Below are 27,374 nucleotides of genomic sequence, written 5' to 3' on the forward strand. Positions count from 1 at the left end.
AGCACTGTACACCTCGTTTTTTAATTTGGTAGGCTCGCAAGTTACGATGCGTTCTGAAGGAATCAGAAAAGAGGAGTGAAGAATACCGTGAACAGCTCCAGCAGGTGATGTCGGACAGGGAGCATCTGAGCAGCAAGCTTCAGAAAGCATCTAGCGAAAACCAAAGGTTAATAACTATTGCTGAGGCACATGATAAACTGGTTGTAACACATGCGGATACATCAAAAAGGTAAGAAAAGGTTAATGGATAGCTTAAAACAGTTTTAACTTTTGTAATATCCATTAGGTTTCACTGCCTGAACAGAATTGATCATGTCTCATCACCTTTTTCAATGAAATCGACGGTAAAAACTCTTGTAGTGAGGGATCAACATTTAAACACAAATTGCCTCAGGCAAAACTCACTTCCTGGGAACTAAATACCACACAAGGTCATTTTTATGTAACTCGTTGACCAATGTGTGTCATATACTGCCTCTAGCTATAATGACATCCTGGTGATGTGGTCAATTCATTGACAGATACTAACCTCATGAAGGAATTCAATTTTTGATCAATTCTCTTCAGGTAGTGAAACATAATGCCATTTTTCAGCTCCTCACCCCTCAAAAATAATGAAAAAACACCCAAAGGAACAAGAACCACAAAATAGCAGAAATAACCTGCAGTTAATGCACTTTTCAACACAGATGGCCATGTGTCAAGTGGGGTTCATTTGTGTTTCATCAATAAATTTCAAAGATCATAATTTTGGATTGAAATACTTAAAATGTACCGACTAGACCCTATCATAACAACGGTATGTATACAAATCTTTCCAAAAATGATATCTAAGTGGTTCAGTAGGTGCTGATAGGTTTAATTTCCAAATATGCTTGAAAAGTTGTCAAAAAGTAGCAACTCTGTGAATTTTGTTCATTTTGATTGATTCCAAAGAAAAATGAAGATCCACATTGTCCCCCCAAGACCTAAATTTTTAGGTCTTTGGGGGAAAAATGTATATCTTTTAATACGAAAAGTCCAAATTTCAAAAAAGTCCAAATTATCGTTGGCTTTTCATTATATCATGAATTTTTAAAAAAAAATCAAAATTATTTGATATCATCAGGACATTCTTCGTATTCAGAATGCAATTTGATATATCTGATGTGCTCTCAGTAGAGTCCGAATTCACGTAATCGGAGGTACAAAAATGGTCAAAAGATAAGAGCATATATTGATCGCGATATTGAACACTTTATTGTGACATTAATATCATTCGTAATCATTGTTTATACATTTTAAGCTTTATTCATAAAATATGGATTTACAAATTTGACAGATTTTACAACACGGATTACAACACGGAAACTGGATTTTAGAAAACGGTAAACTTCGGACTCTAGCTCTCAAGCCCCACAAAAAATACTGTGCAAAGGTTGGTGACTGACCCCTTAAGAAACAAATAATTTACTAATGCCTTTTCAAGAAAAAAGTAAATTTACGAGTGCCCTTTAAATATATGAATGCCGCTTGAAAGGTGTGTCACCAGATGAACAGCCCCATCTCCCTTTTTTGCATTAAAAGTGAGATTTTGGTATCAGAAGAAAGCTCATACTTTTCTTATTTTCCCAGTCAAACTTAACGCTTGAGATATGTTATACAGGCATTGTTATACAAGTTCTTACTTCTTGTATCAAAACCGCGGGAGCAATGTTACTCAAAATTTGGATTGTTCTAATTAATATACATGTAGCAAATAGAATATGAACAAATCTGACAAAGATTGAAAATTATGAATGCCCCTTTAAGAAAAAAATATAAATGCTCCTTTAAGAAAAAAATATGAATGCCCCTTTAAGACCAAATGTTGAGTGAAAAGAGTAAGTAAGGCAGGAAGGAAGTTGAGTGAGAGAGACAATGTTGCCAACGCCGCACCTTAGGCATACAATTGGGCTACTTGACGATCACTTACTGCTACTCAAAGAAGCATGCGGCTACTTGCCTAAAATTGGGCTACTTTTGCAAGTGGCAAGCCACAGCAGTATTTTGATGTGTATTTTCCTTTCAATATAGCTGATTTATTAAGGTTTTTGTCGTTCAATTGTTGGGATTTGTGAGCATTTATTGATTGGTCAGTAACTTTTTGTAAATCCGTCCAAATATTCGGTATTGGGCACTTTTTTGTAAGCTTATAAAATGGGCTACTTGAGAGTCATTTGCCGCGGCCTGGCGAGCCAATTCGCCACACCTTGGCACTGAAAAGTTTTGGCAAACCTGGATAGCGAGACAGAGACAGCCTGCCAGATAGACATTCACATGTGTAGGCTGGATGCACCAGGCAATAATGAAACACTTAGCTTGCTTTTAATATATTAAAAAAAAAAAACTACAATGTTTTATAAGATACAAATACAGTCCAACCTCTCTTATCTGACCATGATGTGACCAAGAAGATTAAAGCTTGCTTTTCATGATTTTGATTATGTATTCTTTCACATATCTTTCCATGTGACTGAAGTTTTATCATCATATATGTACAGGAAAAAATTTTTGGCTGACTGGAGGGCATGCAAACGAAATTTCTTTTTTGGCCTTACTGTCATGTTTTCATATACAACAGTGATATCACCGCTACTTCGATCGATCAAGTCAATTCGGTATAATTATTTTTTACTCTCCCTTTAACTTGGAAATTTCCCCATGTGAATCACAGATGTAAATAATTTTAAGTATGCCGCTAAGTAATAGGGATTTGCTACAGGGACCCTGCGTAAAGTTGTGTCTAGTAATAATAATAATAATAATGGAAACTTATAATGCGCAAGTATCCGACAGAGCCGCTCACTGCGAAACAACAGGAAAATGAACACGAAGGGAACATGGTGAACAGAGCATAATACAGAAAATATACAAAATACCATATTAAGAAAAACATTCTACATCAGCAAAAGTGATGGGTTTTTTAATGAAGATTTAAAAGAGTCCAAAGTAGTACAGTAGTATTGGGTGTTCATAAGTTTATGAACGGTTACTTGAGTTACGAAGGGTTAAAAGTTTAATTAAATGGACCCTGGATAATTAGCTATAACAAACTTAACTGTCCACCAGTAAGGTTAGTATAATATACATGAGAGTATTCCTTTAAAAAGGGTGTGCAGTATATACACGTAGAATTCACCAATAAAACCCGGGAATAAAACAAGCAGTTATGTAAACCTAGGTGATGCCTAATTGATTCCCCTTGTGAACAGGAACATTGCAATCAGGAAGGATGTGCAAGCCGATACAGGGACATATGATCTGGCAACCAGACTACTAAACTTGTATGGATGTATGAAACAGGAAACAGCTGGCACTGTTCCTGGTTCATCAATTACACTCATCAATCTAATTAAGGCAAAAAAAACCAAGTTACTGCATTTTTAGCTCATTTGTTTCAAGGTTGTTTAGATTGGTGTGGTTAAGTTATACTGCATTTTTTTCAAATAATTCTGCTTTCTTGCGTCATTTTGCTCTGCTTAATTAAAAAATTGCACAGATAGCATTTTCATTTGCACAGATGAATTTGAAGCAAAAAGGTTCATTAACTATCTAAATGTACTAAATATATTGCCTAAGTGTTTTATTTGCTGCCAACTTCGAGAAAAGTGAAAAGTATGTGAAATTACAGACTCCAGGTATGTGATTTCACAGAAGGGTCTCAGAATTTAGAGGAATCTGAATTCAAAGCACCCCCAAACTGATATTTGAAATCGGGAAAAAAGTTTTTACTGTACTTTGCCATCCAGAAAAGATATTTAAACAGTTTCTTTACACTTCTAAACTGTTTTAAAAACATAAATGAAGTCATACAGTAGTGAAAGATCCCTGTTTAGTCTTATTTATAAAGTCAATTTTGGCTATGACCTTTAAATAAATCTGACCGACTGACCCTATCTTCCACAAGGTGGACAACCAAACAACTTTTTTTTTTTCTTGGCCTAATTGATGTTGTTGTGGTAGAAAGGTCACGTGATACTGAAAATCTTTCCAAAGTCGTGTTATCAGAGCTCCTGAAGCAATGTTAGCAATACTTGTACTTAATATTTCAATACATTTTCATAAATAACATCAGATAATATAAGATAATAAATACCTCACAAATAGACAGTCTGCACAAAAAAATGGAAAGAAGAAGAAAAGAAGAAAGAAAAAGAAAAGATAATGATTTTTTTCCAGTGGGTATTGGGAGGGGGAAGAGTAAGTCTCTAGGTGGGGGGGGCGGAATTAAGCAAAAACACTCCTAAAATTGCAGGTACTATCAGAATGCATGTAATGGTTAAATAATGGTTAGATAATTACCATAAACATTGTCAAAAAGTTGCACCAACTGCCAATTTTCCAACTTTTGATGGGGCACATCCCCCTTAAACACCCCCTACATCGCTGATGCGACTAATTAAACCTTTCATAGGCGTAGATCCTGGGGGTGGGGGATGGTCCATACATTCATTCCCCCCAATGTTGACGTCTGTGTGTGGGTTTCTGGCCAAATTAACCTCATATTTGGCCATTTTATCCCCAAAAGTACCAATTTTTGCACGCTACGCGCAAAATTATTCCACTTTTGCACAACATTTCATCAGTTTAGCTTCAATATTACAAAAAAATGTGTGCGCATTTGTAACATACACTTATTTTGTTGCCAATAGGTGCTGGATTCATTATACTTCAAGAATTTTTTCCAACCCCATCCCCCCAATGTCAAAAAGAAATCTACGCCACTGAAACCTTTTATACATTCACATTGTCCCCCACCCACCCGCCAAAAAAAACCTAAATTACCCTGGTGCCGCCCCTGCACAGTACAGTGACAATTTGATGAAGTCCTACAGATGTGGTGAGGAAATATAAAAAAGTAAGTCTTTTTGTTGAGATAACTGTTTTGAAAATAAATTCATTTTATCTTGAAAATTAATTGTTTTTACATGTATTATTTTATTTATTTCCAGATTAACTTGTGTTGAGAGTACTCTGGCTACCCAAACTGCTGAATATCAGTCGTTGAAGGAAAACCACAACCTGCTTACCAAGCATACCGATGAGCTACAGACCAAATATAACGTGTAAGTACCACGTGCACTAGTCCCCATTCCAGAAAAATACAGCACTAATTTTTTGGAATTAAAGAAAATATTATCCTGTTTTGCCAAATGAAACATAGCTAATCCTAATCCTTTAGATAGTTGTAACTGGCAATGAAAGTTAAATTTTAATATTTGGACAATTTGAGGAAAAATGGGCCAAAAACACAAATTGCATGTTTTCTTACAATTGTAGTCACAAAATTCTAAGACTTGGTGCAAGTCTAAGCATTTAAAATCTGAATTATACTAGGATAAGACTGAGCTCAAAAGTTTAATATTTTATGTTATTTTTGATAATTGCGTATGGAAAATATTAGAAAATGTGTTTTCCAAAAGTTAAAATGCATAACTTAAAATTAGTCTTAGTACAAATCTTTGGCTTGATTGTCATAGTATACGGAAAAAAAAACCAAACTTTTTTTTGCCCTTATTTAAAAAAATTGACCAAATATTAAAATTTAACTTTCATTGCCAACTAATTTAAGGATTAGGATTTAGCTGCATTTCATTTGGCACAACATTGTAATATTTTTTAATCAAAAAAAATAGTGCTGTATTTTTCTGGAATGGGGAGAAGTAATGTAATTCATTACTGCTTTGTTTTCTTGCCAAAGATTTTGAAGATATTTAGGAAATTGGATGTTTTTTCTCAATTTATCCCAATTTACCCGTAATTTAATTAGCGAATCCATGAGGTAACGCTGCACGCGCAACCAAATGGCTCTGAGCTAATAATCCTGAAATTCCTAATATAATAATTTCTAATATGATATGAATGTTAGCTTGAATTCACTGAAAATCCCATGTTTTTACCACATTTTGTTGGAAAGTAATTTCAAAGTTTATTTTTCACAAAAACAAAGGGAGAGCATTTGAATTGAGTTGGCTCATGTTGCTTGATTACACCTTATAAGTACAAGTTTGGTATGAAATTGGAAACTTTATAATCCTGGGAGATATGTCCATATGCTTGCGACGCAACTTTGTACACGCAACGATTCGAATCTGCCATTGCAAAATCCAACATGGCTTTACTCTCAACTCGAGAGGGGACAAATTAAAACAAAACCATCAAATAATTGCACTGCAGCTGGACTAACGTGGCACATTTCCTGCAGGTTTATGCATAGGGGTATATGGAATCCAAGCATCCCAGTCTAACCCCTTGAAGTGACACAGACAAGGACAAACATGTTCCTCATGCATATTCCTTGTACAAGTAAGAAGGTCTGGAAAAATTATGTTTATTTCCCAGCAAGAGAGATAAATTTCCCTCCAACTTAGCAGGATTTCCCACCATTTCTTATATATTTCTTTATCCAGAAAAGCAAAATTTCCCTCCAATAACAAAATTTTTGCGGCAAGGAGATTGCCAAGTTGCCCATTTTTCCAGGCCTTTAAGTAACCCCAGTCCTGAGGTTGAACTTATTTGTTTGTCTTTTCCACAGCACTGTTGAGACATTAGAAAAACAACAAGAGGAATTGACAACTCGACTCAAGGAAACTGAGGGTCAGTTAGCTAATGTCTCAACTCAACTGAAACAAAAAATAGAACAGTTAGAGAAGGAGAAAGAAGAACTCGATACAGCACTTGATGGACTGAGGTCGCAGCTAGAGAAATCTGAAAAGACAATTAAAGAACTGGGGCAAAAGGTACGTACTAGCACTTTTAGGTGAGAAAAAGAGTTTTGTGATATTTGCTTTTGAGACCAAGCAAATGTGTTATTGAGTTAGCTTGAAATAAAATTAGAACAAAGAACTTGCTCCTGGTCCTCTGTCATAAACTGGGGTACCTTTGTGTTACATAGTAAAAAAAGTGAAATGTTTCAAACATTTTACAGGTATTTTAAGTATTAGTCTTTGAAATGACCTTATTTACTTGGTTTAGAGGTCTGGGAGTTCATTTAGACATTTACTAGATTCAAATTTTTAATGGGGGTTTTAGATCAAATTTACAATATGGATCCCTCCCCTAATCCGCCTCCCCCTAATCCACAACCACCCTTGGCACATTTCATTTCAAACATCACAAAAAAATAATTGAAAATGATTTTAAAACAGTATATGACATGAGTAATATAGAATAAATTTAAGACCTAATTGAATCTTCTAAGTGAAGGAATACTCAAGAGACAGTGTTCTGAAACCCATGCTGCACATCCAAATGAATCAAAAGTGGGATTGCTGTGAGTAAGGTTTGATCATTCTCGATGTTAACTAAATTATTTTACATATGTTCCATACAGACAAGTACACTGGAATCAGACTGTCGGAAGCTGAAGAAAGAAGTTCGAGAAAAAGACAACCAAGTGAAACTACAGAGAGCCGAGCTGGACAAGCATTCACAACTTACACAGATGATACACAGCCTTACAGGGGGCAAATAAGCAGCATTTGCAACATCACATAATTCTGCTATGTGCAAATCTGAATAAAGACCATTTTAAGTATTGTATTTTTTTTTGAGATATTTACCAAGTGTATTCCTAAAGCCTGTTTAAATTTTGCTCATAACTCTAGTTCATCTAAAGTATGTTGCCAACTTATGGACCTAGGATACACATGGGCAGTGATCAGGGTCTTAGATAGGATTTGACAAGTGTCTGTCATTTTCACCTAAACTGCCTGTCCAAAATTTGACATTGAAAACATAAACCAGACCTCTGCCCCTTCTGGGGTTCAGTCAGTCCAAATAGCTATTGCTACAGCCTTGATTTGTTTGTCTGATCTTGTTTTGGTTCACAGAACCTATTCAAGCATTATTTTAGGAATTTAGCATAATTATGTTACAGGCATTAATTTTGCCTGTCCTAAGGAGCAAACTGCCTGTCCGAAATGACTGGTGGATGGGTGGCTAGCTAACACCCTGGCAGTGATCTTGAATTAAATTGTGTATGAAATATTCCACAATATTCCATTCCATTGTTCACTTTGAGGTGGAGACCTTAGCAACAAGGCACTCCGTACCCACAAGATGACGGCATTGACGTCACAATGACAACCTCTATTGATAGCTTGAACTATCTCTGTAGCAAAGCATATAATATTTTTTAAGATTCATATTCATGTCAAAATACCAACAACTGGAATTAAATTCTATAAAATAAAAAAAACAAGCTGCTCTCCGAGAGGAATATAATTTTGTTCAGCCTTATCTAAATTTGGGAGATATTGCTGAGTGGTTTAGCTTATAAAGCATGCAATGTAGACTGTAGAAACTACTGAAAATTGGGCAAATGATACTCAAAGGCAGAAATAAAAACAGACTGTTTCACAACTGATGTCACTTGCCATCAAACTCCCCACAGCCCATGATTGCTGATCCCACAAAGTTTTTGCAACATCACTTTCCTGAACCTTTAGCCTTATTAAGGGGTACTACACCATTGCATTTTTTCGCATGTTTTTTGCATTTTGTGAAGAAATGAGAAAAAATTGGACAAAGTGGTATGCAAAATGAAGGGCAAATCTGCTTGTTCTATTGGTGGCATCAGTATCAACGTAGCTTACATACTTTTAAAGGTTTCTTGTTTCTTCACAAAATGCAAAAAAACCTGCAAGAAATGCAATGGGTGTAGTACCCCCTTAACATCACATTTCAATACAAAACTAAAATAATGCATGCCTGCCTCAAGTGTCTTTTATCCATACATTTACATGTATAACCTATTTTTAAATGCCTCTGAATATCTGTATAGGGTTTAATAGTTGCATTGCCCAAGTAATGTTGCTATTTTGATAGTGTACAGTGAATGTCATTCTAAAAGTGTATCATCCTTGTAAATTAAATGTAAATATTGTTCAAATGGTATACTACAAGATTCCTATTGGGGCTGCCTGCATGGATAGCATTAGTACTATGTAGGTACTTTGTGTGCACCAGTCCGGTACCTTGGTGACGGTGTACCTGTGTAGGCAGCCGCAATAAGAATCTTGTAGTGTAGTTTAACTTATGCTAATTTATGTACAGGTCTGTAACATGAACTTAATGCAATTATTTTCAAATATTTGCCATTTATTTAATGAGATATAGATTTTTAAAAACTTTTATGCATTGAAGGAGAATTGGAATTGTGTAATGCAGATACAGTTATACGGAACAACTTGCATCTGCATATATTATATCGTACTAATGATGTCGCTCGGAATTGTAACTTGTACAGTAATCCCATATACTTTATACATGTATATTTTCTATGTTCCTACTGGATTGCGCACAAAACTCGTATTTTTCCACCAAGTAAGGTTTTTTGAAAATAAATTACATTTGTTTAAACCATATTCGGAGCCTTCCTTTAGCAGATGAAGTATCAACAATCTTTATTCACATGTTAATTGTTCACCACATCTCATCTTTACACTTTTTTTTTCAGTTATTTAAAAAAAAAGACAAAAATTGGCCTGTAGCGGGCGTTATTAATGGAAAGCTGTAAATAGACCAATTGTCATCACAGATCCAGTTACCAAATGTTCGATGCTTTGCATAAAACCAATATTGAAAAATATTGAAAAATATTAAATAAAACGGTGCATATTTGGCTCAAAATGGTACTACAAACCTGCCTGTAATCCATGATAATATTGATGATGGAATTTAGTCACCCTTAAGGGGTGGGGTATGAACTTTTGGACAGTATTTATTGTGGGACATTAGAGCACATCAGACATATCGAATTGCATTCTGAATACGGAGAATGTCCTTCTGATATCAAATAATTTTGATTTTTGAAATTATAATGTAATACACATTTTATGGCAAATCATTAAAATTGATATTTTTGATATTTAACAGTACTTGAAGTAAACTTTATAAATCTGATGATTTATTCTTAAAGTGTATGTAGGTGGGATGAAAAGCCGACGATCAATTTAAAATTTTGACCTTTCGTATTGAAGATATGGATTTTTTTCCCAAAACACACACAAAAAAAAGGTATTTTTGGGGAAAAAATCCATATCTTCAATATAAAAGGTCAAAATTTTCAATTGATCGTTGGCTTTTCCTCCCAGCTACATACACTTTAAGAATATATCATTAGATTTATAAAATTTATTTCAAGGACTGTTACATATCAAAAATTTGAAAAATATCAAATTTTAATAATTTGTCATAAAATTTGTATTATATTGTGAATTTCAAAAATGAAAATTATTTGATATCAGAAAGACATGCTTCAGTATTCAGAATGCAATTGACACGCCTGAGGTGCTCTCATGTCCCACAAAAAATACTGTCGAAACGCCATAAACGCTCATTCTAGATCCCTTAATGTATTGTATTATTTAAATTGTAATATATGAGGTTATGAGGGGTGGTCAGAAACTTACTGCAATAGGTGTTTATTTCCTTGCATAATAGTACAGGGATGTAAATTGGAATTCCGTAAATTTGGCAAAAAAGAATTAGATGATGATAATTTGTCATAAAAAGAGCCAGAAAAACTTTTTAGGAGGGGGTGATACCTTGCAGCGTATTCACCGGACAAACCCCCCTAAATGTTCAATACTGCAGACAAGCTCTAGCTGTCCAAGGACCCGATGGATTTTCAGTAAATGGATATGTTGGCCATTTACATCCCTGAAGTTACATGGTAAATTACATGAAATTCAATGTGAAACCTAAAACACCCGTTGCAGGAACGTTTTTACCTCGCCTCACATTTTAAAAATTATTGTAGATATGTAAATATAATAAGTTGACTGGTATGAAAATATATTTTGTCATCATCTGATACCAATATGGAAATGACACAAGTCAGTACCATACTGATAATTTGCTTCATTTTTGTGTTTGTGTATCAGTTAAACCTGTCTTGAAGTCATTAATGTTTGTGATGCCATCAAGCCATCAAAATGTGCCTCTTGTCAAAACAAACCAAGATCCCATTTACACTACAAAAAAGATGCAATGCAATTATGTCAACCTCAAATTCAATTGCAAATAGAATGATCATCTATATAATAATACGCTATTCTCTGTTATCTGTTTGTCTGTAGATCTGTGTGTTTGTCTATGACTACTAATGTGAGGCCGTCATAAGTCGTACGGGGCTAAACTTGGTGGGTACAGACAACATTTAGAGCCAAAAAGGTCATTTTCGGGTCTTCTGAGGTCACCCACGGGTCATCTAAGGTCAAATTAGTAAAAACTGTTGTATGGGCATGAAACTTGGTGGGTACAGACAACATTTAAAACCAAAATTGTGGAAGGTCATTTTGGCGTCATCCAAGGTCACCCACTGGTCATCTGAGGTCAAATTAATAAAAACTGTCATATGGGAATGGAACTTAGTGGGTACAGTCAACATTTAGAGCCAAATTCTTGGAAGGTCATTTTGGGGTCACTAGGGGTCATCTGAGGTCAAATTAGTAAAAACTGTCATATGGGCATGAAACTTGGTGGGTATAGTCACCATCAACCAGCTAATCACGCCCAGCCGAGAACCGCCAAATATGGGTAACCGCCTAGTATATTATATTACATTATGAATGGGTATTTATGCAGGGCTGTCAACTTTTTGGAATTGCTTGGCGTGAGACAGAGGCGTACCGGGATTTGCCGACTCCAATGTTAATTTTGTACCATGATTATTTGAGCCACTGCGCTCGAGACGGTGAAAAGCGGGGGGGGGGGTGTAGGAGTAACAAATTATTTGTGACGATGCGTGAGATTTTACTCATTTTGCGTGAGATTTACTACCTAGGCGTGAGATTATACTACCTTGGCGTGAGAGTTGACAGCCCTGATTTATGCCTACACCATCAATATTATTAATGTCGTCTGCAGAGGAATGTTAAACTGACTATTGAAAGTCATTACATATGTCTGTTAAATAAACATTAAATTGTTTAATTCAAACATCAGCAGACATGCATGTAAAATATAATTTGAGGGGCCGTTTATTCTTGAAAAAGATGCATTTTGATAAACACTATGAAATTTTTACACTGAAAATCACACTGAAAATGACGGGGTATTTCAGTTGATTTTTCGGTGGTATATCAAGTTGCTGTTGTCTGCTATAATGAGCAATGATCCAGAGCACAAATTTCCATAACAATAGAACAGACCAGTACATTTCAGTGTAATTAAATAAATTTCAGTGGGATTAATGACTGGCCAATGATTTTCAGAGGTGTTTGAGTCCATTTTTCAGTGTGGTTAGACAATGGTGTTTTGCATACAGAATAACAAAAGAACAAAAGCAGATAGCAAGCTTCTAAAGTTTGATGAAAGGTGTGAAAGTACCAAAACAAACTTTCTTTGGTCACGACCCCCACACACCTCCCCCATACCAAAAGATCATTATTTTCATCGGTTTTAATCGAAGAAATTGTAAGAAACCGATTTATGTTCTTTATTTGTCTGCTACCTTCAGTAGATAGGGGTTTGACAAAAGGTGTGAATTCAAGAAATTGGAGGAAACTGATTTAGGTTTTTTATTTGTCTGCTATCTTCAGTAGATAGCATAGGGTTTCCCAAAAGGTTTGACAAAAAGGTGTGAATTCAAGAAATTGTAGGAAACCGATTTATGTTTTTGTCTGCTATCTTCAGTAGATAGCAAGGGGTTTGACAAAAGGTGTGAATTCAAGAAATTGGAGGAAACTGATTTATGTTTCTTATTTGTCTGCTATCTTCAGTAGATAGCAAAGGGTTCCCAAAAGGTTTGACAAAAAGGTGTGAATTCAAGAAATTGTAGGAAACCGATTTATGTTTTTGTCTGCTATAGCTGGCGAAAGTTACGTAATAATCGGATTAACTACCATAGCAATAGGTGAAAACAATTTTTGAATATACCGCGCTGCACTGATACGTTCACGCTGGTACCTCTGCATTGAACCATATCATGCTGATCACTTGCACCTGTAAGATTAGTATCTTTGAAAAGACCAGTATTGTATTCAATCTATGATTGCAGACATACACAGGTGATGAGTGTAACCTGCTTGTAGTGCAGCGATATGTTCAAAATTGTTTTCACCTATTGCTATGGTAATTAATCCGATTAATTACGTAACTTCGCCAGCGTATCTTCAGTAGATAGCAAGGGGTTTGACAAAAGGTGTGAATTCAAGAAATTGGAGGAAACTGATTTATGTTTCTTATTTGTCTGCTATCTTCAGTAGATAGCAAAGGGTTTTCCAAAAGGTTTGACAAAAAGGTGTGAATTCAAGAAATTGTAGGAAACCGATTTATGTTTTTGTCTGCTATCTTCAGTAGATAGCAAAGGGTTTCCCAAAAGGTTTGATAAAAGGTGTGAATTCAAGAAATTGGAGGAAACTGATTTATGTTTTTTATTTGTCTACTGTCTTCAGTAGATAGCAAAAGGTTTCCCAAAAGGTTTGACAAAAAGGTGTGAACTCAAGAAATTGTAGGAAACCGATTTATGTTTTTGTCTGCTATCTTCAGTAGATAGCAAGGGGTTTCCCAAAAGGTTTGATAAAAGGTGTGAATTCAAGAAATTGTAGGAAACCGATTTATGTTTTTTATTTGTCTGCTACCTTTAGTAGATAGCAAGGGGTTTGACAAAAAGGTGTGAATTCAAGAAATTGGATGAGACTGACTTTTGTTTTTTATTTGTCTGCTATCTTCAGTAGATAGCAAAGGGTTTCCCAAAAGGTTTGACAAAAAGGTGTGAATTCAAGAAATTGGATGAGACTGACTTTTGTTTTTAATTTGTCTGCTATCTTCAGTAGATAGCAAAGGGTTTCCCAAAAGGTTTGACAAAAAGGTGTGAATTCAAGAAATTGGATGAGACTGACTTTTGTTTTTTATTTGTCTGCTACCTTCAGTAGATTGCAAAGGGTTTTCCAAAAGGTGTAAAAATACCATAATAAACCTCAATGCAAGTTCTCTCAAATGGCAAGTTCTGTATTTAGGTCACCTTCGAAAAATCGAAAATGGACCTTTTCCTTTTTATAGGAACTTAATTCATTTCCAAATTTGAAAATAGGTACTAAGTATCCAGTGTAATATTTTTCCTACACCAGAAAATATTTCAACATGGAATAAATGCAATTTTATTCCCCAAGAGAATATCGGAAAAAGCATTTTGTAAGGCAGCCTACCTTTACCCCCCCCCCTTTTGAATTTAAAAGGTATTCAAATACCAAGAAGATTCCCTGGATCTGATATTTACATATTTTTTCATAAAAAGACAAACTGTTTAAGTGGTTTGGGGGAAAAACTCAATATGAAAGGTCAACATTTTCAAATGATGGACGACATTTCCTCCCAGCTACATACACTAAAAGTACTGACATACCATTAGATTGATAAAGTTTACTTTGAGGACTGTTAAATATCAAAAATAAAATATTATTTTTCAATTTGGATTATATCGTGAATTTAAAAAAATCAAAATTATTTGATATTAGAAGGACATTCCTCGTATTCAGAATGCAATTCGATATGTCTGATGTCCCTCACATATTAAAAAAAATTAGCAAGCAATTTGAAAAGTTAAAACGTTTTATACAAGCTTGACAAATCCTCGTCCATCTTTTAAATTTGTGATTTGGTCACGGAATCACTACTTTTAACCCTAAACTGATCCCCAATTAATCAAGGTAGAGACAGTAAGGCATATTCACCATAAGAACAACGACTTCAGCTGTGTAACCATAAGCAGTCACATTTTATCATTTAGGACCCTCACAGGGAAAGGTATATGACTATAAAGGCAGCGAAATATGGCATGATTTATTGCAGGTATGGTAATAATACTCATAGCAAGTATCTTGTATCATAGACATGAAACCAGCAATGTTGAATTATTGATGAAATAATGATCCTATCATGAAATCTAGTTGATATAAAACCAGGGCTGTCGGTTTTGGCGTTAAGGGACTCGTCATTTGAATTGGGGGGGCTAAAAGTTGAGGTTCGAGCAAAATTTGTTTCGCGGTGAAATTGTTTTGTTTTTTGTAGGTATAGTTAGATGTCCAAAATAACAATCCACAATCAAGATATCGATAATAATAGCAAAAGAGTTCTTTGTCATGCAAGATTCGCCAAAATGCCCCCCCCCCCCTAAAAAAAAAATATGGAGAAAGCAATCACTCCGCGTGATTTTTTTAATGGGCACACATTTGAAAAAAAATACGAATGGCCTATTCGTAGTTTTTGATCATTTTTGATGTAGGCCTACTTATCCTAAATTTAAAATTGATATAAATGGTTTGTTTTTTGATAGATTACATTTTTTCCGTTGGTTAAAATTACGTCAGTCATTCATTACACAACAATTTTTACTCTGAGACATCTTTGATTTCTTTAAATAATACTAATAATTTTTATTATGATATGATAAAGTGAATCCTTCTGACCCACTACACTGTCCGCAAAAAGAGTAAGTAACCTTAAACATTAGCGTTGAAGTAGAACTGAGCAAGACACCAATCAATTATTATGAACTTGATAGAACTCCCTTCTATCTGGACCAAATCATAGTGGAGTTAAATCTCTTTACAACGAAAGCGTTTTCTGTAAAATTCACATGAAGACACCCCCCGGGGACACCCCTCTCTTTATCATTGATATAAATTTGGTACGTAACCAGTATCAAAATTTTTGAATAACACCAAGTGTTACATTTATATTGAGACACCCTGTACATGTACTTCAGCAGTATTTTCATAACACTTGCTCGACTGTTAAAATAATAAACCTTTCACTAGTTAACTTTTGTCTCTCTTCATGTGTGGGGGTTGTACCGGCGGATTTACACATTCCAAAAAGATCTGAAATTGTCAAAAGGTCTTTTGAAAATAACATTTCAGCGACCATAATAGTGTTATTTGAATGGGCAAAATAAACATTTCTATGATAGTACACTTGTACTTGTGTCAGCAGTGCATACAGAGCTGCTTTGGCATGTTGGTATGGTATTGGTTGCAGTATTAAGGAATCGGATATCAACGTTTGTACAGTATTTTTTGTGGGACATGAGAGCACATCAGACACATCGAATTGCATTCTGAATACAAGGAATGTCCTTCTGATATCAAATAATTTTGACTTTTTGAAATGACGATATAATATAAATTTTACAGTTTTATGGCAAATTATTAGAAATTGATATTTTTGTAATTGTTCATATTTAACAGTCTTCAAAATAAAATTGATAAATCTGATGATATGTACTTAAGTTAAATATGAAAAATATACTTTAAAAAGTATATGTAGCTGGGAGGAAAAGCCGACCATCATTTAAAAATGATGATGATGGAGGTAGAACTTTTTGAATGACCCTCGTATATTTTAACACTGAATTTTTTGCCAATGACGTCAACTTTTATTCAAAAATTTCTTGTTTCTAATGGCTTCAATTACGCGCTGCCAACGCTCTGCAGGGTCTATTGTTCTATTGTTTCCGATTAGAGCGCTGACATATTGGAAAATGTTGCCAATCAATATTCATGAGAGGGTACAAATTCAACGTCCAGTTTGCGAAATTGGGTGAGTTGTGTTTGATAGGTGTGAAATACATCTGACTGGGCGTTTTAATTACGTAACGAATAAAGACATTGACATCGTCGAATGGCTGCCCAGTGCTGTTATGTGTTTAGTTATTATATGTGATGTGTCATGTCAAAAGGAGACACTTTTGGGCAGGATCGTAAATGGAGAAATAGCCAAAAATCTGCCCGGGGTGATTTTTTCACAATTTGGGTTTGTTGCGAATTTGTGATGTTATTAATGTTAAAAATATTGTCTGATAGTTTCAGACCGAAATATAACTGCCATCTTGTATTTTTTGAGATATTTTTCAAGGTAATTCCTACTCTCAACATTGTCAATAATATTTTTAAAGGCTGATATCTCAATTTCCAATCTTATAATAGCATAACTTACGAACTCAATATCTTCGCTTATAGGAATGTCCGATTTCGTTGGGGAAAACGGCGTTGTGGAGCAAAATATCTCTATATTTAAGATATGTACATGTATAAACCTCAAAATTGATAACCTGCCCAAAAGTGTCTCCTTTTGACATGACACGTCACATATAGGCCTAATAATTATTATTAAATGTATTCATCATTCCTTTCTTTTCCCTTCTCTGTACTTATTCTTTCCTAGGCCTACACTTTATCACTCCCTCGCTCTCATTGCCCCCCTCACCCTCCCTCTCTCATTCCCATCATTTTCCTTATATTTCTATTTATCTACTTGTCTTTATTATATCTTTTTATTTCTCCCTTCCTCCAGCCATCTCTCATTCTCCATATCCCCTCCTCCCCTCTTCCTCCCTCCTCCCCTCCCAAGACTTCTCACAGAGGTGAATCTGCCCCTCCACAACCCCCTCCCCTCTTTGGGTACGCCACTATTTCCATACCAATCTCCTTCTTAAAATAAAATTAAATGGAAATTTCTTAAAAACAACCTTTATAGGCATATACTTATACGTATAGCGATTACCATTATGGACTGGACATGGCAGCCTTCATACATTCTAATGTGTAATCGATCACCAAGAGCATTCAATTTATTTAAATGAAAGGCCTATCGTCAGGTGGGTGGTAAAGATGATTGCATCGACAGCTAAAGCCTCCTTATAGTCTTCAGCATGGAGCTATTAAGAATGGAGAGGCAATAGATTATGTAACGCATTGTACACTTGTGCCGATTTGAAATCTGACAAGCTATTCATCGAAAGGTACCTTTTGTTTGGGACAAAGGGCTTCCACCATTAAATCGGTAAGCTGACCCGACAGTGTATTAACGCTTTACCTAGCAGACTACTGTCAATAAGTGATCAAACGAAAGTCGCGTGAAAGCGCTTACTATAACGAAAAGTACCTTTTGTTGTCATACCACTCAAGGGTGTAATTGAGTAGCCGTAAGCTCAAAAGGCACACATTAGCCGCTGATGCAGTTCGTTGTGACCCCACTGACTGTAGGTGCTTCATTTAAATAAATTGAATGCGCTTGCTGAATGATTCAGATCAAGGCTGCCATGTCTGCATGTCTATTACTGTATAATGTATAATGGTAATAGCTACGTATACATGTAACATATAATAAGTATACCGGTATGACATTTTATTTTATTTTAAGAAGGAGAATGTCATTAACAGTGGCGTACTGAAGGGGGGGTAGCTCTTTTGTGAGAGGTCTTGGGAGGGGATGAGGGAGGAAGAGGTGGAGGAGGGGACATGAAGAATGAGAGGGGGGCTGGAGGAAGAGAGAAAGAGGGACAAAAAGTATGAGGGGATGGAGAAGGGAAGGGAGATAAGAAGAGGGAGTGATACTTTAGCAAGGAAAGAATAAGTACAGAGAAAGGAAAAGAAAGGAAAGACAAATAAATGTAGGCCTTATAATAATTATTATAGAAACTAAACACAGCCCCCCACACACACATAGGCCTAACACTAACAGCACTATAGGCAGCCATTCGATGATGTCAATGCCTTTATGCGTTACGTATTTAAAACGCCCAGTCAGATGTATTTTACACCTGCCAAGCACAAGTCACCCAATTTCGAAAATTGGGACGTTGAATGTACACTCTCATGAATATTGATTGGCAACATTTTCCAATATGTCAGCGCTCAAATCGGGCACAATAGAACAATAGACCATTCAGTGCGCTGGTCTTCAGACCCACACAAGCACACATTTGGGATACATGAGTACAATGGTACCACTTTACACATGACTGCCCTTACACATGACTGTAGTGTGGTCACTTATTGATACTCGCCTGTTGTGTAGAGCGTTAATATGATGCCGGATCAGTGACCAATTTAATGGCGGAACCCTTTATTCGAAACAATGGTACCACTTTTATGAATAGCCTGTCGCAGCTTCTAATCGGCATCAAACGAACAAAAGATTATATAATCTATTGCGACTCTATTTCTATTTAAAAGCTCTTTGCGCGCTGCGTCATAATAGTACTTAAAAGGGCACTCGAATATACGAGGGTCATTCAAAAAGTTCTACCTCCATCATAACATCTCTGTTATCTTTTGTGTCAGGATATTGAAATTACCCATGATTATACTCTAATTTTGGCTACAAAATAAAAATTGTCTTGATGAAAATGTGATTTTTTTTGTGTGTGGTTGTTTAGATATGTTGGTTAAAGTGAATACAGATTCAGTACGTCGGAATCGGTTTAAAGCTGAAGCCAAAAGTTCAGTAAGCATGTAGCTGTGGATAATCTCCATAAAAATGTTTTTTAAAGATGCGATTGTCCAACTTCTTACTTAGGATAAATATTTTGTGCATATTTGAGCTCCATGACTTGCCGGGCCTACAACATAACTCAAGAGCCACAGGACCTACAAAAATATATGTGTAATATTTGAATTCTTCTACACACTCGCTATATATGAAATGAGCAATGCGATTTTTGCCAAATCTGACTACCATTCGCAAGATGCTGTGAACTACCAAATCGCATTATCGCAACACTTCAAAATAGTGTCAAACCTTAATTTTAACTTACGAATTCAACCAACAAGCGGGCGGTAGCGGTAAACGCATGCACATTCCGGTATCACTTTAATGAAATCCCAAGTGTACCATGAACTTGAGGAAGTTGTTTTGAAATGGATCAGTTTACAGATATCATTCAAAACATGTATCATTTTCATATTTATCATAACACCACATCTGCTGATTTGAGATTCCAGAATCTGTGCACTGACGGAGAATGCCCAGATGTTTTCTTTTTCTGCATATTAAAGGTCTATTAGGTTATTGATCATCAGGCATGTCGGGAGTAGCCCTACCACAGGGCCTTTTTTTTACACACAAGGGACTACTACTCCGAGACACCATGCTAGAACTGCTAAAAACCCAGTAACAGCTCACAACCCACACCGCTGTCCCCGAGAGGCCCTACGACTTTTTTCTCGGGGACAGCGGTTAGTGGGTTAAGCAGTTCTCGGGGTATAGCGTATCTCGGAGTATAGTGTGTAAAGAAGGGAAAAAAGGCCCTGTGGTAGGGCTAGTCAGGAGGATCGTAAAAAGCATCTCAAGCCAGTTTTTAGCACCATTGTTTAGGCCTTTCACAATTGATTTTGAGTTTACTGTTTACTGCATTGGTCTCCACTGAAAACCTACCCATCAATATACCAAAGTATTGCTAGAATACTTTGAATACTAGTATACCAAAATCGCTGAGTTACCCCCAAACCGTGGCATATCCCCGTATACCTTCAACCAGGGAGAGACCTACTACCCTGCTATTGACCCGGGTCCCAGGTCAATAGTAGGGTCACATTTAGGGTTTTCGTGACCGCGAGAGCAGAGGAAGGATTGAGGCACAGGGATTGAGGGTTGATATGAGAGATAATTATAGAATAAAATGAAGGCTCTTATCATCTTATGTCCCTACCAAAAGTGTGGGGTAACGGGGTGGTGTGTGTGTGTGTGTGGCGTTTAAAGTGGAATCCTGAAATGGAAATCGTTGACGCACTCTTTTAAAATTCGTTCTCAATATTAAATCGTCAATAATTGTTTTTAGATAATAAATAAAAAAATGAAGATTAAATAAAAAGAAATTAAATTATGCCCGGGATTTAAAGGAGTATTTCGTGATCCTAGCATCCTCTTTTTATGACATTTTTCAGTACATATCCACGAAAAAAGCATATTCCCAAAATGTCAGTTGATTCCGATATTGCGTTTGCGAGTTATGCATGATTATGTGTATTACACTGCTCCATAGACAATACGTTGTAATTTCGTTCTTCAAATTTCACGATATCTTTGCTAAACGAATTAATCTGCAAGAAATATTTTGTACATAAACATTATGTAGCCAGAGGTTTCCAGTGATATAAAAATCTCAACTTTTTTGAGAAAAGTGGGGGATGAGGCTGTGGATCACGAAATGCCCTTTTAATACTAGTATGCCAAACAAATTTCCTTGAAATCGACATTTCCTTTTTAAAGGGAATTCTTATTATTGCTAATTCAGTAGTGCATACGTCAGGTTTTGTAATCTGTGGTTGATTTCCTCACCTTGTACATTATAATCCGCTGAGTAAGCCGGAGGAAACACCGCGTACCATTTATGTGTGCTCAAAATAATCCTGTACACATACAATGTACATTGTATTCATGGTATTGTACTTCGTAATAGAAAAAGTTCAGTATACGACCAAAGGCACTGAGCTAAGGATAGTCGGAGGCTACAATCAATAGCGTGGCCGTGGTATGCAGCTAGCTGACCGACCTACATGTACCTATGGAAATTTGACTTTCATTTCATATTTTGATGTGAATTTCAACGGACTGGTATCATTAACTTTTTCATGAATTAAATAGTCGCAACTCGACGGAATATATACCAAAATACTCTGGTGTGTGCATGTCTGGCAACTTTATTACAACTGGATGTCCAGGATTGATGTAATATACTACACGTACAATGTGTAGTATGTATGCTATTGCTATTTACTAATGTACACATGTAGGCCTATTGCAGCCGAACACGCGGAAGTGGATTTGAACTATTGGAAATACACATACATGACATCATACATGTCAGTTTGCCCATTGGATATAAAACTATTTTGACATTTCTATAATAACATAGCCCGGGAACATAGCCAGGAGTGTAGTTCTCCTCCCGTGTGAATAAACACGAATTCAGTTCATACACCACAATAGTCTGTGTGTGGAACTAAAAACAGAAATTGTGGTCGAAAACAACATTTGGTTGTATTAACCACATTTCTACATTTGGTATCAATCTGTATTCTGGTGGAGTTGACCGAGTTCTTATATCATCTGTGAGAAGTACGTACGTGACAGTACAGATTCTGGATGACTGTGAACACAGAATTAATGTGAAACAGCTACGGATTTCATCATACTATGTCAATATAGAAACTAGTTGAATGTTTCCTGCATTCAGCACTCCAAATAGCATCGTGCATCGGTGATTAAACGATTACTCAGAGGAAAAACTTTCAATTCACCATTATTTTTGTTGCTACTGACATTGCCCTAAAGGTTTTCTGCGTGCGTGGGTTTTAACTATGCCAGTACTTTGTAGTTTAGTGCGCTTTTTATAGAAAAGAACAAGTTTAGCAGCCTGCTAACTTGAGAACGGACATGAAAATTATAATTGAGTCGTCTGCAGTGATCAAAATTTATGACACGATATGATATGAACTTCCTGGATTCTGTGGAAAATCGTGTTTTGAGTGTCAAATTGTGTATAAAACAGTTATATTTTTGAGGTGTATATAAAAACCAGAAGAAGGGTATTCAGGGGACAGTTTCGAGGTCAACTTGTCGCGCCTTTAGAAGTACTTCAACCTGAGATTCTCCAGTATTTACTGCACATTTATATCAACGTGAAAATAAACTGTTGATATTTTTCATTGATCGCTATTTATCGTGGGAAGCAATTGTATGTGAGAACAACTTCTGTGCTTTATATTTATAATCCGACTTGTGAATTGAACCCGTACTTGAAATTTCGTCATAAAACCATTGAACCGAGATATTAATGAGTGATTTTGGTTCATGATCAGACGGCTTTGTCCTTTATGGTGCCATACTATTCATTTGGAGCTATTATTTTACGTGCATGTGTAGTCGTGTTCGCCATTCGATTTTTTCTGCTTCTAAAATATCGCCAGCGGGAATGTTTTAGTTGAATTTTAAGTATTACGAGTAGGCGCTGAGGTCATATCGGGTCAAACGCTGTTGGTGAAATTGTATCGGCACGAACGGTATGCACAAAATATCATAAACAGAAGTATCAGCTATCGTCATCATCATGATGAATATCAACGAAAGCATTCAGCCACCACAAGCCATCATGACTAGCACTGTGACAGATCATGATGTCAGACAAATTGAAAGTTTCTTTCTCAGTTTAAAAACACGTGTATTTGTATGTCCAGGTCTTGCCAACTTATATTTTGCAACATTACAAGATATGGCCAACCTCGGGGGCTGGGAGCTAGCAACAACTGGTTTTCCTACTTTGGTCATGGAGTTGAACCCTAATAATGTGAATAATACACAGGAATATATACTTCACTTGTGTCTGGCCGAGAAAGGCACCGGATTTGTACTGTGGAAAGACGTGGTAAACACTGAAAGCAATTACAAAGCTCCGGGGAAAAATTTCCATACTATGACCACCTCAAAGGATCGCAAGAAATTGGCTGGATTTAGTTTTGACGACGCATCGTCTGCTAGGCAATTGCAATCTACCGTGGAAGCCTGGATTAAGGAGGTCACCCCCGTGGATACAGGGAAGAAGAAGAAGAAAAAAGACAAAAATGGATCAAAATCAAAAAAGGGTGTCAAGAAAGAGACTATATCGCAGCCATGTTGTTTTGAACATATTACGCAATTGGACCATGAAAGTTTCATGCAAAGAGCGTCAGGAAATAGTGTTACTAACTCAATGACCGCTCCTCCTGAGACGCCTCCTCCACCGCCACCAAATGGATCACAAACTATAAACGCTAATATTTCAAGTATCCCGCCAGCGCCAATTGTGGCACCCCCGTGTGTACCAAATGTGCCTCCATCCACAGATGTAGAAAGCGTTACCAAGGCAACTATGGCGTATGCAGAAAGCACTTCTACAGAAGATTCAGGACTGGATGAACCAGCTGCCTTGCCAGCAGAATCTGAAGTGAACTGAGCGATGTCGTAATTTTAATACGAATCTGATCAATAGTGTGTATATAATAAGCCGCAATATTTTAATTTTTATATATTTCTGTAAACTGCTTTCAAACCGTAAGTCTGTCAGGAGTGTACCGAGGCCACCGAGCAAATTGTTACCAAAATGACTTTAAAGGGGGATTTCGTGATCACAGCATCCTCTTTTTAAATATGACATTCTTGAAATCCACGAAAAAAACGTATTCCCAAAATTTCAGTTGATTCCGATTTTGCGTAGGCCTACACTTGCGAGTTTATGCATGATACGCAGCTCCATAAGCCAGTGTTGTAATTTCGTCGTGGTATACCAGGACGAAATTCTAATTTGAAGATATTTTTGCTAAACGAATTAATCCGCAAGAAATTTTTGGTACATTAACAATAACATGTAGCCATGTTTCCAGTGGTATAAAAATCGCAACTTTTTTTATAAAAAAAGGGGGGATGAGGCTGTTGATCACGAAATGCCCTTTAAATTTTAAATGCTAAAATGGGTAAAGATGCACATTACCACAACTTTTGGTCAATTTTGTTACCACAGTAACCATACTCCCTTTGTTTCGGTGTCAATAACCGGTATTTTTGATCAATAAGTGAGCTCTCATTATAATTACCAAGATATAATGCATTTGATATTATACTGCGATTAATTATAATCCTTTTTATGACATTTTATTGGATTCTTTACATGTGATGAACATCTGTATAATTTCAAGTTCAATGCGTTCATCATGATTAAAGGTCCATTCAGTGATCACATCGAAAGTGTAACAAGAAATGTCTTTAAAAAGACAACACCATGGATGAAATTCGTGTTTCATAATTTTACATTGACAAGTACTTGGAATGCTAGTAATTTTTTGTGTGTAGCACATGCACAACTGACCGGGTTGGAAATGTTGTTACCACGAATACCAACCAATGACATACTATAAGCTAAATTGAAAAATGTGTGTTAAATAGGTCTACATTTAATTTATACTGCAACATTTGGCTTTGGCAAAACGACGAAGTTGAAGCCCGATGCAAATTTCTCTACTTTGTAGAGAAATTACATCTGGCTTAACCACTAACATGCTATATAATTAATATGTTACACAAACAAATGTTCCAACATCTGAATTTTGATGATCCCGATGAACAAATCACTGAATAGGTCTTTAATAACATTATTATTTATTTATCCAAAATCGACTATAATATTTTTTAGTCTAGCGAAGTTCGTATCGTGCCGCACTCTGTGGCTGTGCACAAAATATTGTTGTGACAATTATCGTTATTATTATAACTATAATTATCGACAATTATTGTTGTGGAGTTGTGTGACCAAAGATTATCTTTGGTGTGATACCCGGCCAGAATGACGAGAAACATGGTTGGATATGTTTAGGTTTTGCCTTTTTCGTGATATTTTCCTGGGGATATTTTCTCGTATGTATCATACATTATGAAGTGACTGAGGTAGTAACTCGGTGTATAAAGTACATGTATGATGTATAGGCCTACATTTATCATTCAGTAAACATGAATAGGCCTATAGACAAATATATAATTTCGTTTTGTTTAGTTTACAAAATACTTGACAACCTCGTTAAAACAATAGAAGGATCAATTGTGTGATATGATTGCCATACAAATGTTAATACATGTATACATGTAGGCCTAATTATACCGTATTGTCAGAAATATAAGCTGCGGTGGTCGCGTTTAAGTCTGTGTCAAACACGCTCGGAAGGGCCGCGGGGGGGGGGACGATTTGTTTATTATGTAGGTCTATTTATAATTCATGTCTACTGAATGATAAGTTCGTACATGTAACCTCCTGTTGTTCATGCACGAGACCGCAGGTCAAGGGTGATGATGATCGCTGATCGTGGTGATAATACTGATGATACATGTAGTATACATTTGTACGATCAAGAAGATGATTGGATTTAGACTTATTCCAAATAAATTTATTATATCAATATATTTTACAACATTTGAAGGTTTATTTAAACACCATGTTGAGAATCCGTGATTTAAAGGTTTTAAATATGATTCTTGGATTTTCATGAATTTTGGTGTACAAAATAGTCAACATTGAAAGCCAAAATTTTGGTCATCAATCGAAACGTCATGTTACATTTGTAATCAAAATTACCGAGAACTCAAAAAAAATAATACCAATTAATTGTATAATGTACAATGTATGAAGTATTGCCTTCCCGTGTTATGATTTTGTCATAGACATAATACATTAAACCTTGTGAATGAAAGGTATATGCCTAGTAATAATAGCGTTATGATTCGTCCATATTCTTTTTCAACTTTCCTGGTATATCAAATTACGAAAATGGCATGGAAAATCGAATGTACGTCGTTTTGATATTGCTTTTGTAAGACACAAAAAATACATTAGCCTACAAAGCAGAGCAGATCAAGCCATATTAAAACCATAAATGTACAATCTTATTTTTGGCCATTGGTAGTGAAATTGAAAAGATTTAGAATATAAAGAGTAGGCCTACGTGTTTTCCCAAAACGTAAAATGCATAACCTGACGTAGAGTCTTTGTACAAGTCTTGGGCTTGATTGTCTCAGCATACTGACGCCCTATAAACATGCATGTTTTTGGCCCTTATTTCCAAAAAATGACCAAATATTAAAATTTGACTTTCATTGTCAGTTAATTAACCCTAAAGCTCCCGGATTGCTCAAATCGATCACCGGTGATCGATGGAGCAGTTATGAGACTTTCTGACCCTGTTTTGAACTCTTAATAGTATTTTCCAGCCCTCTGAACTAAATATCATATTAGATATAAGTCTGCTATAAACCATAAAATGTAACTGAGTCAATTTGGGTGTATGGAGAGGTCTACTAACCTGGTCACTGGGGAATACCTGTTGGCTCAAACTCCATATCTTTATATAGGATAGCCAGGGACCTAGTGACTTGACTCACAAATCTGTGCTTGACTTTACTGGTTTTAAGGTCATCAGATTGGTTTAGAATGACTTCTAGATTACAATATAAATACCAGTGTACTCTTTAGACAACAAATAAGTATTCGGAAGAAGGACTTTGCCTCTGTAGGGCCAGGGAGATGAGTCGAAGTTGATATCCTGTGATAGAAATATTGGATTTTCATACAAAATGGGCAACATTGTGTTATTTTTAACTTTTCCAGTATAGATGTATGTCTTTTTGTGATAGTAAGCATTCATAAGAATTAAATTATCAATAACAATCACTATTATGCCTTTTTTACCAACTTTTTCTGGGTCTAGAAGGGCATTTATTGAATGTAAACAGCCGTGACCTTGGTTGACCTCAGACCGGAAGTAGTTGGTAAAGGAGGTTCTCCAGTGCATAAATAGCTGTATTTCTTTAAATATTGGTCTAAATATGTGTTTGATGCATCATAATACCTTGAGTGTTACATTATTTAAACAAATAAGGTCATTTGTGGTCAATAAATGCCCAAAACTAATAAAATTGGCATATTTTTACCTATTTTTGCTCATTATTGGACTAATTAATTAATTTTACCTAATTAAATGTCACAATCTTATATTTGTTTGCATGATATAATCAGTACATAACAAAAGAGCATAGATATGTGA

The 27,374-nt window shown here is 35.9% G+C and overlaps 2 protein-coding genes across 3 annotated transcripts in view; both read left to right on the top strand.

Annotated features, from left to right (window-relative positions):
• LOC140136872 (protein CIP2A-like) overlaps positions 1 to 8,236 on the top strand; it is a 36,511-nt gene extending 28,275 nt beyond the window's left edge. For both annotated transcript variants that reach the window (XM_072158474.1, XM_072158475.1), the window contains 4 exons: positions 33 to 229; positions 4,974 to 5,087; positions 6,557 to 6,761; positions 7,355 to 8,236. In XM_072158474.1, coding sequence (XP_072014575.1) covers positions 33 to 229; positions 4,974 to 5,087; positions 6,557 to 6,761; positions 7,355 to 7,495 — 657 coding nt within the window. In that variant the 3' untranslated portion in view covers positions 7,496 to 8,236. The remainder of the gene's footprint in view (positions 1 to 32; positions 230 to 4,973; positions 5,088 to 6,556; positions 6,762 to 7,354) is intronic.
• Positions 8,237 to 21,096: 12,860 nt separating this feature from the next.
• On the top strand, positions 21,097 to 24,146 carry LOC140136873 (uncharacterized). Its single transcript, XM_072158476.1, has one exon. It carries the CDS (start codon positions 22,862 to 22,864, stop codon positions 23,741 to 23,743), a length of 882 nt encoding a protein of 293 aa, XP_072014577.1. The 5' UTR covers positions 21,097 to 22,861; the 3' UTR covers positions 23,744 to 24,146.
• Positions 24,147 to 27,374: the final 3,228 nt, after the last annotated feature.

Source organism: Amphiura filiformis, chromosome 17, assembly GCF_039555335.1.
Source record: "Amphiura filiformis chromosome 17, Afil_fr2py, whole genome shotgun sequence".
Classification (NCBI taxonomy): domain Eukaryota; kingdom Metazoa; phylum Echinodermata; class Ophiuroidea; order Amphilepidida; family Amphiuridae; genus Amphiura; species Amphiura filiformis.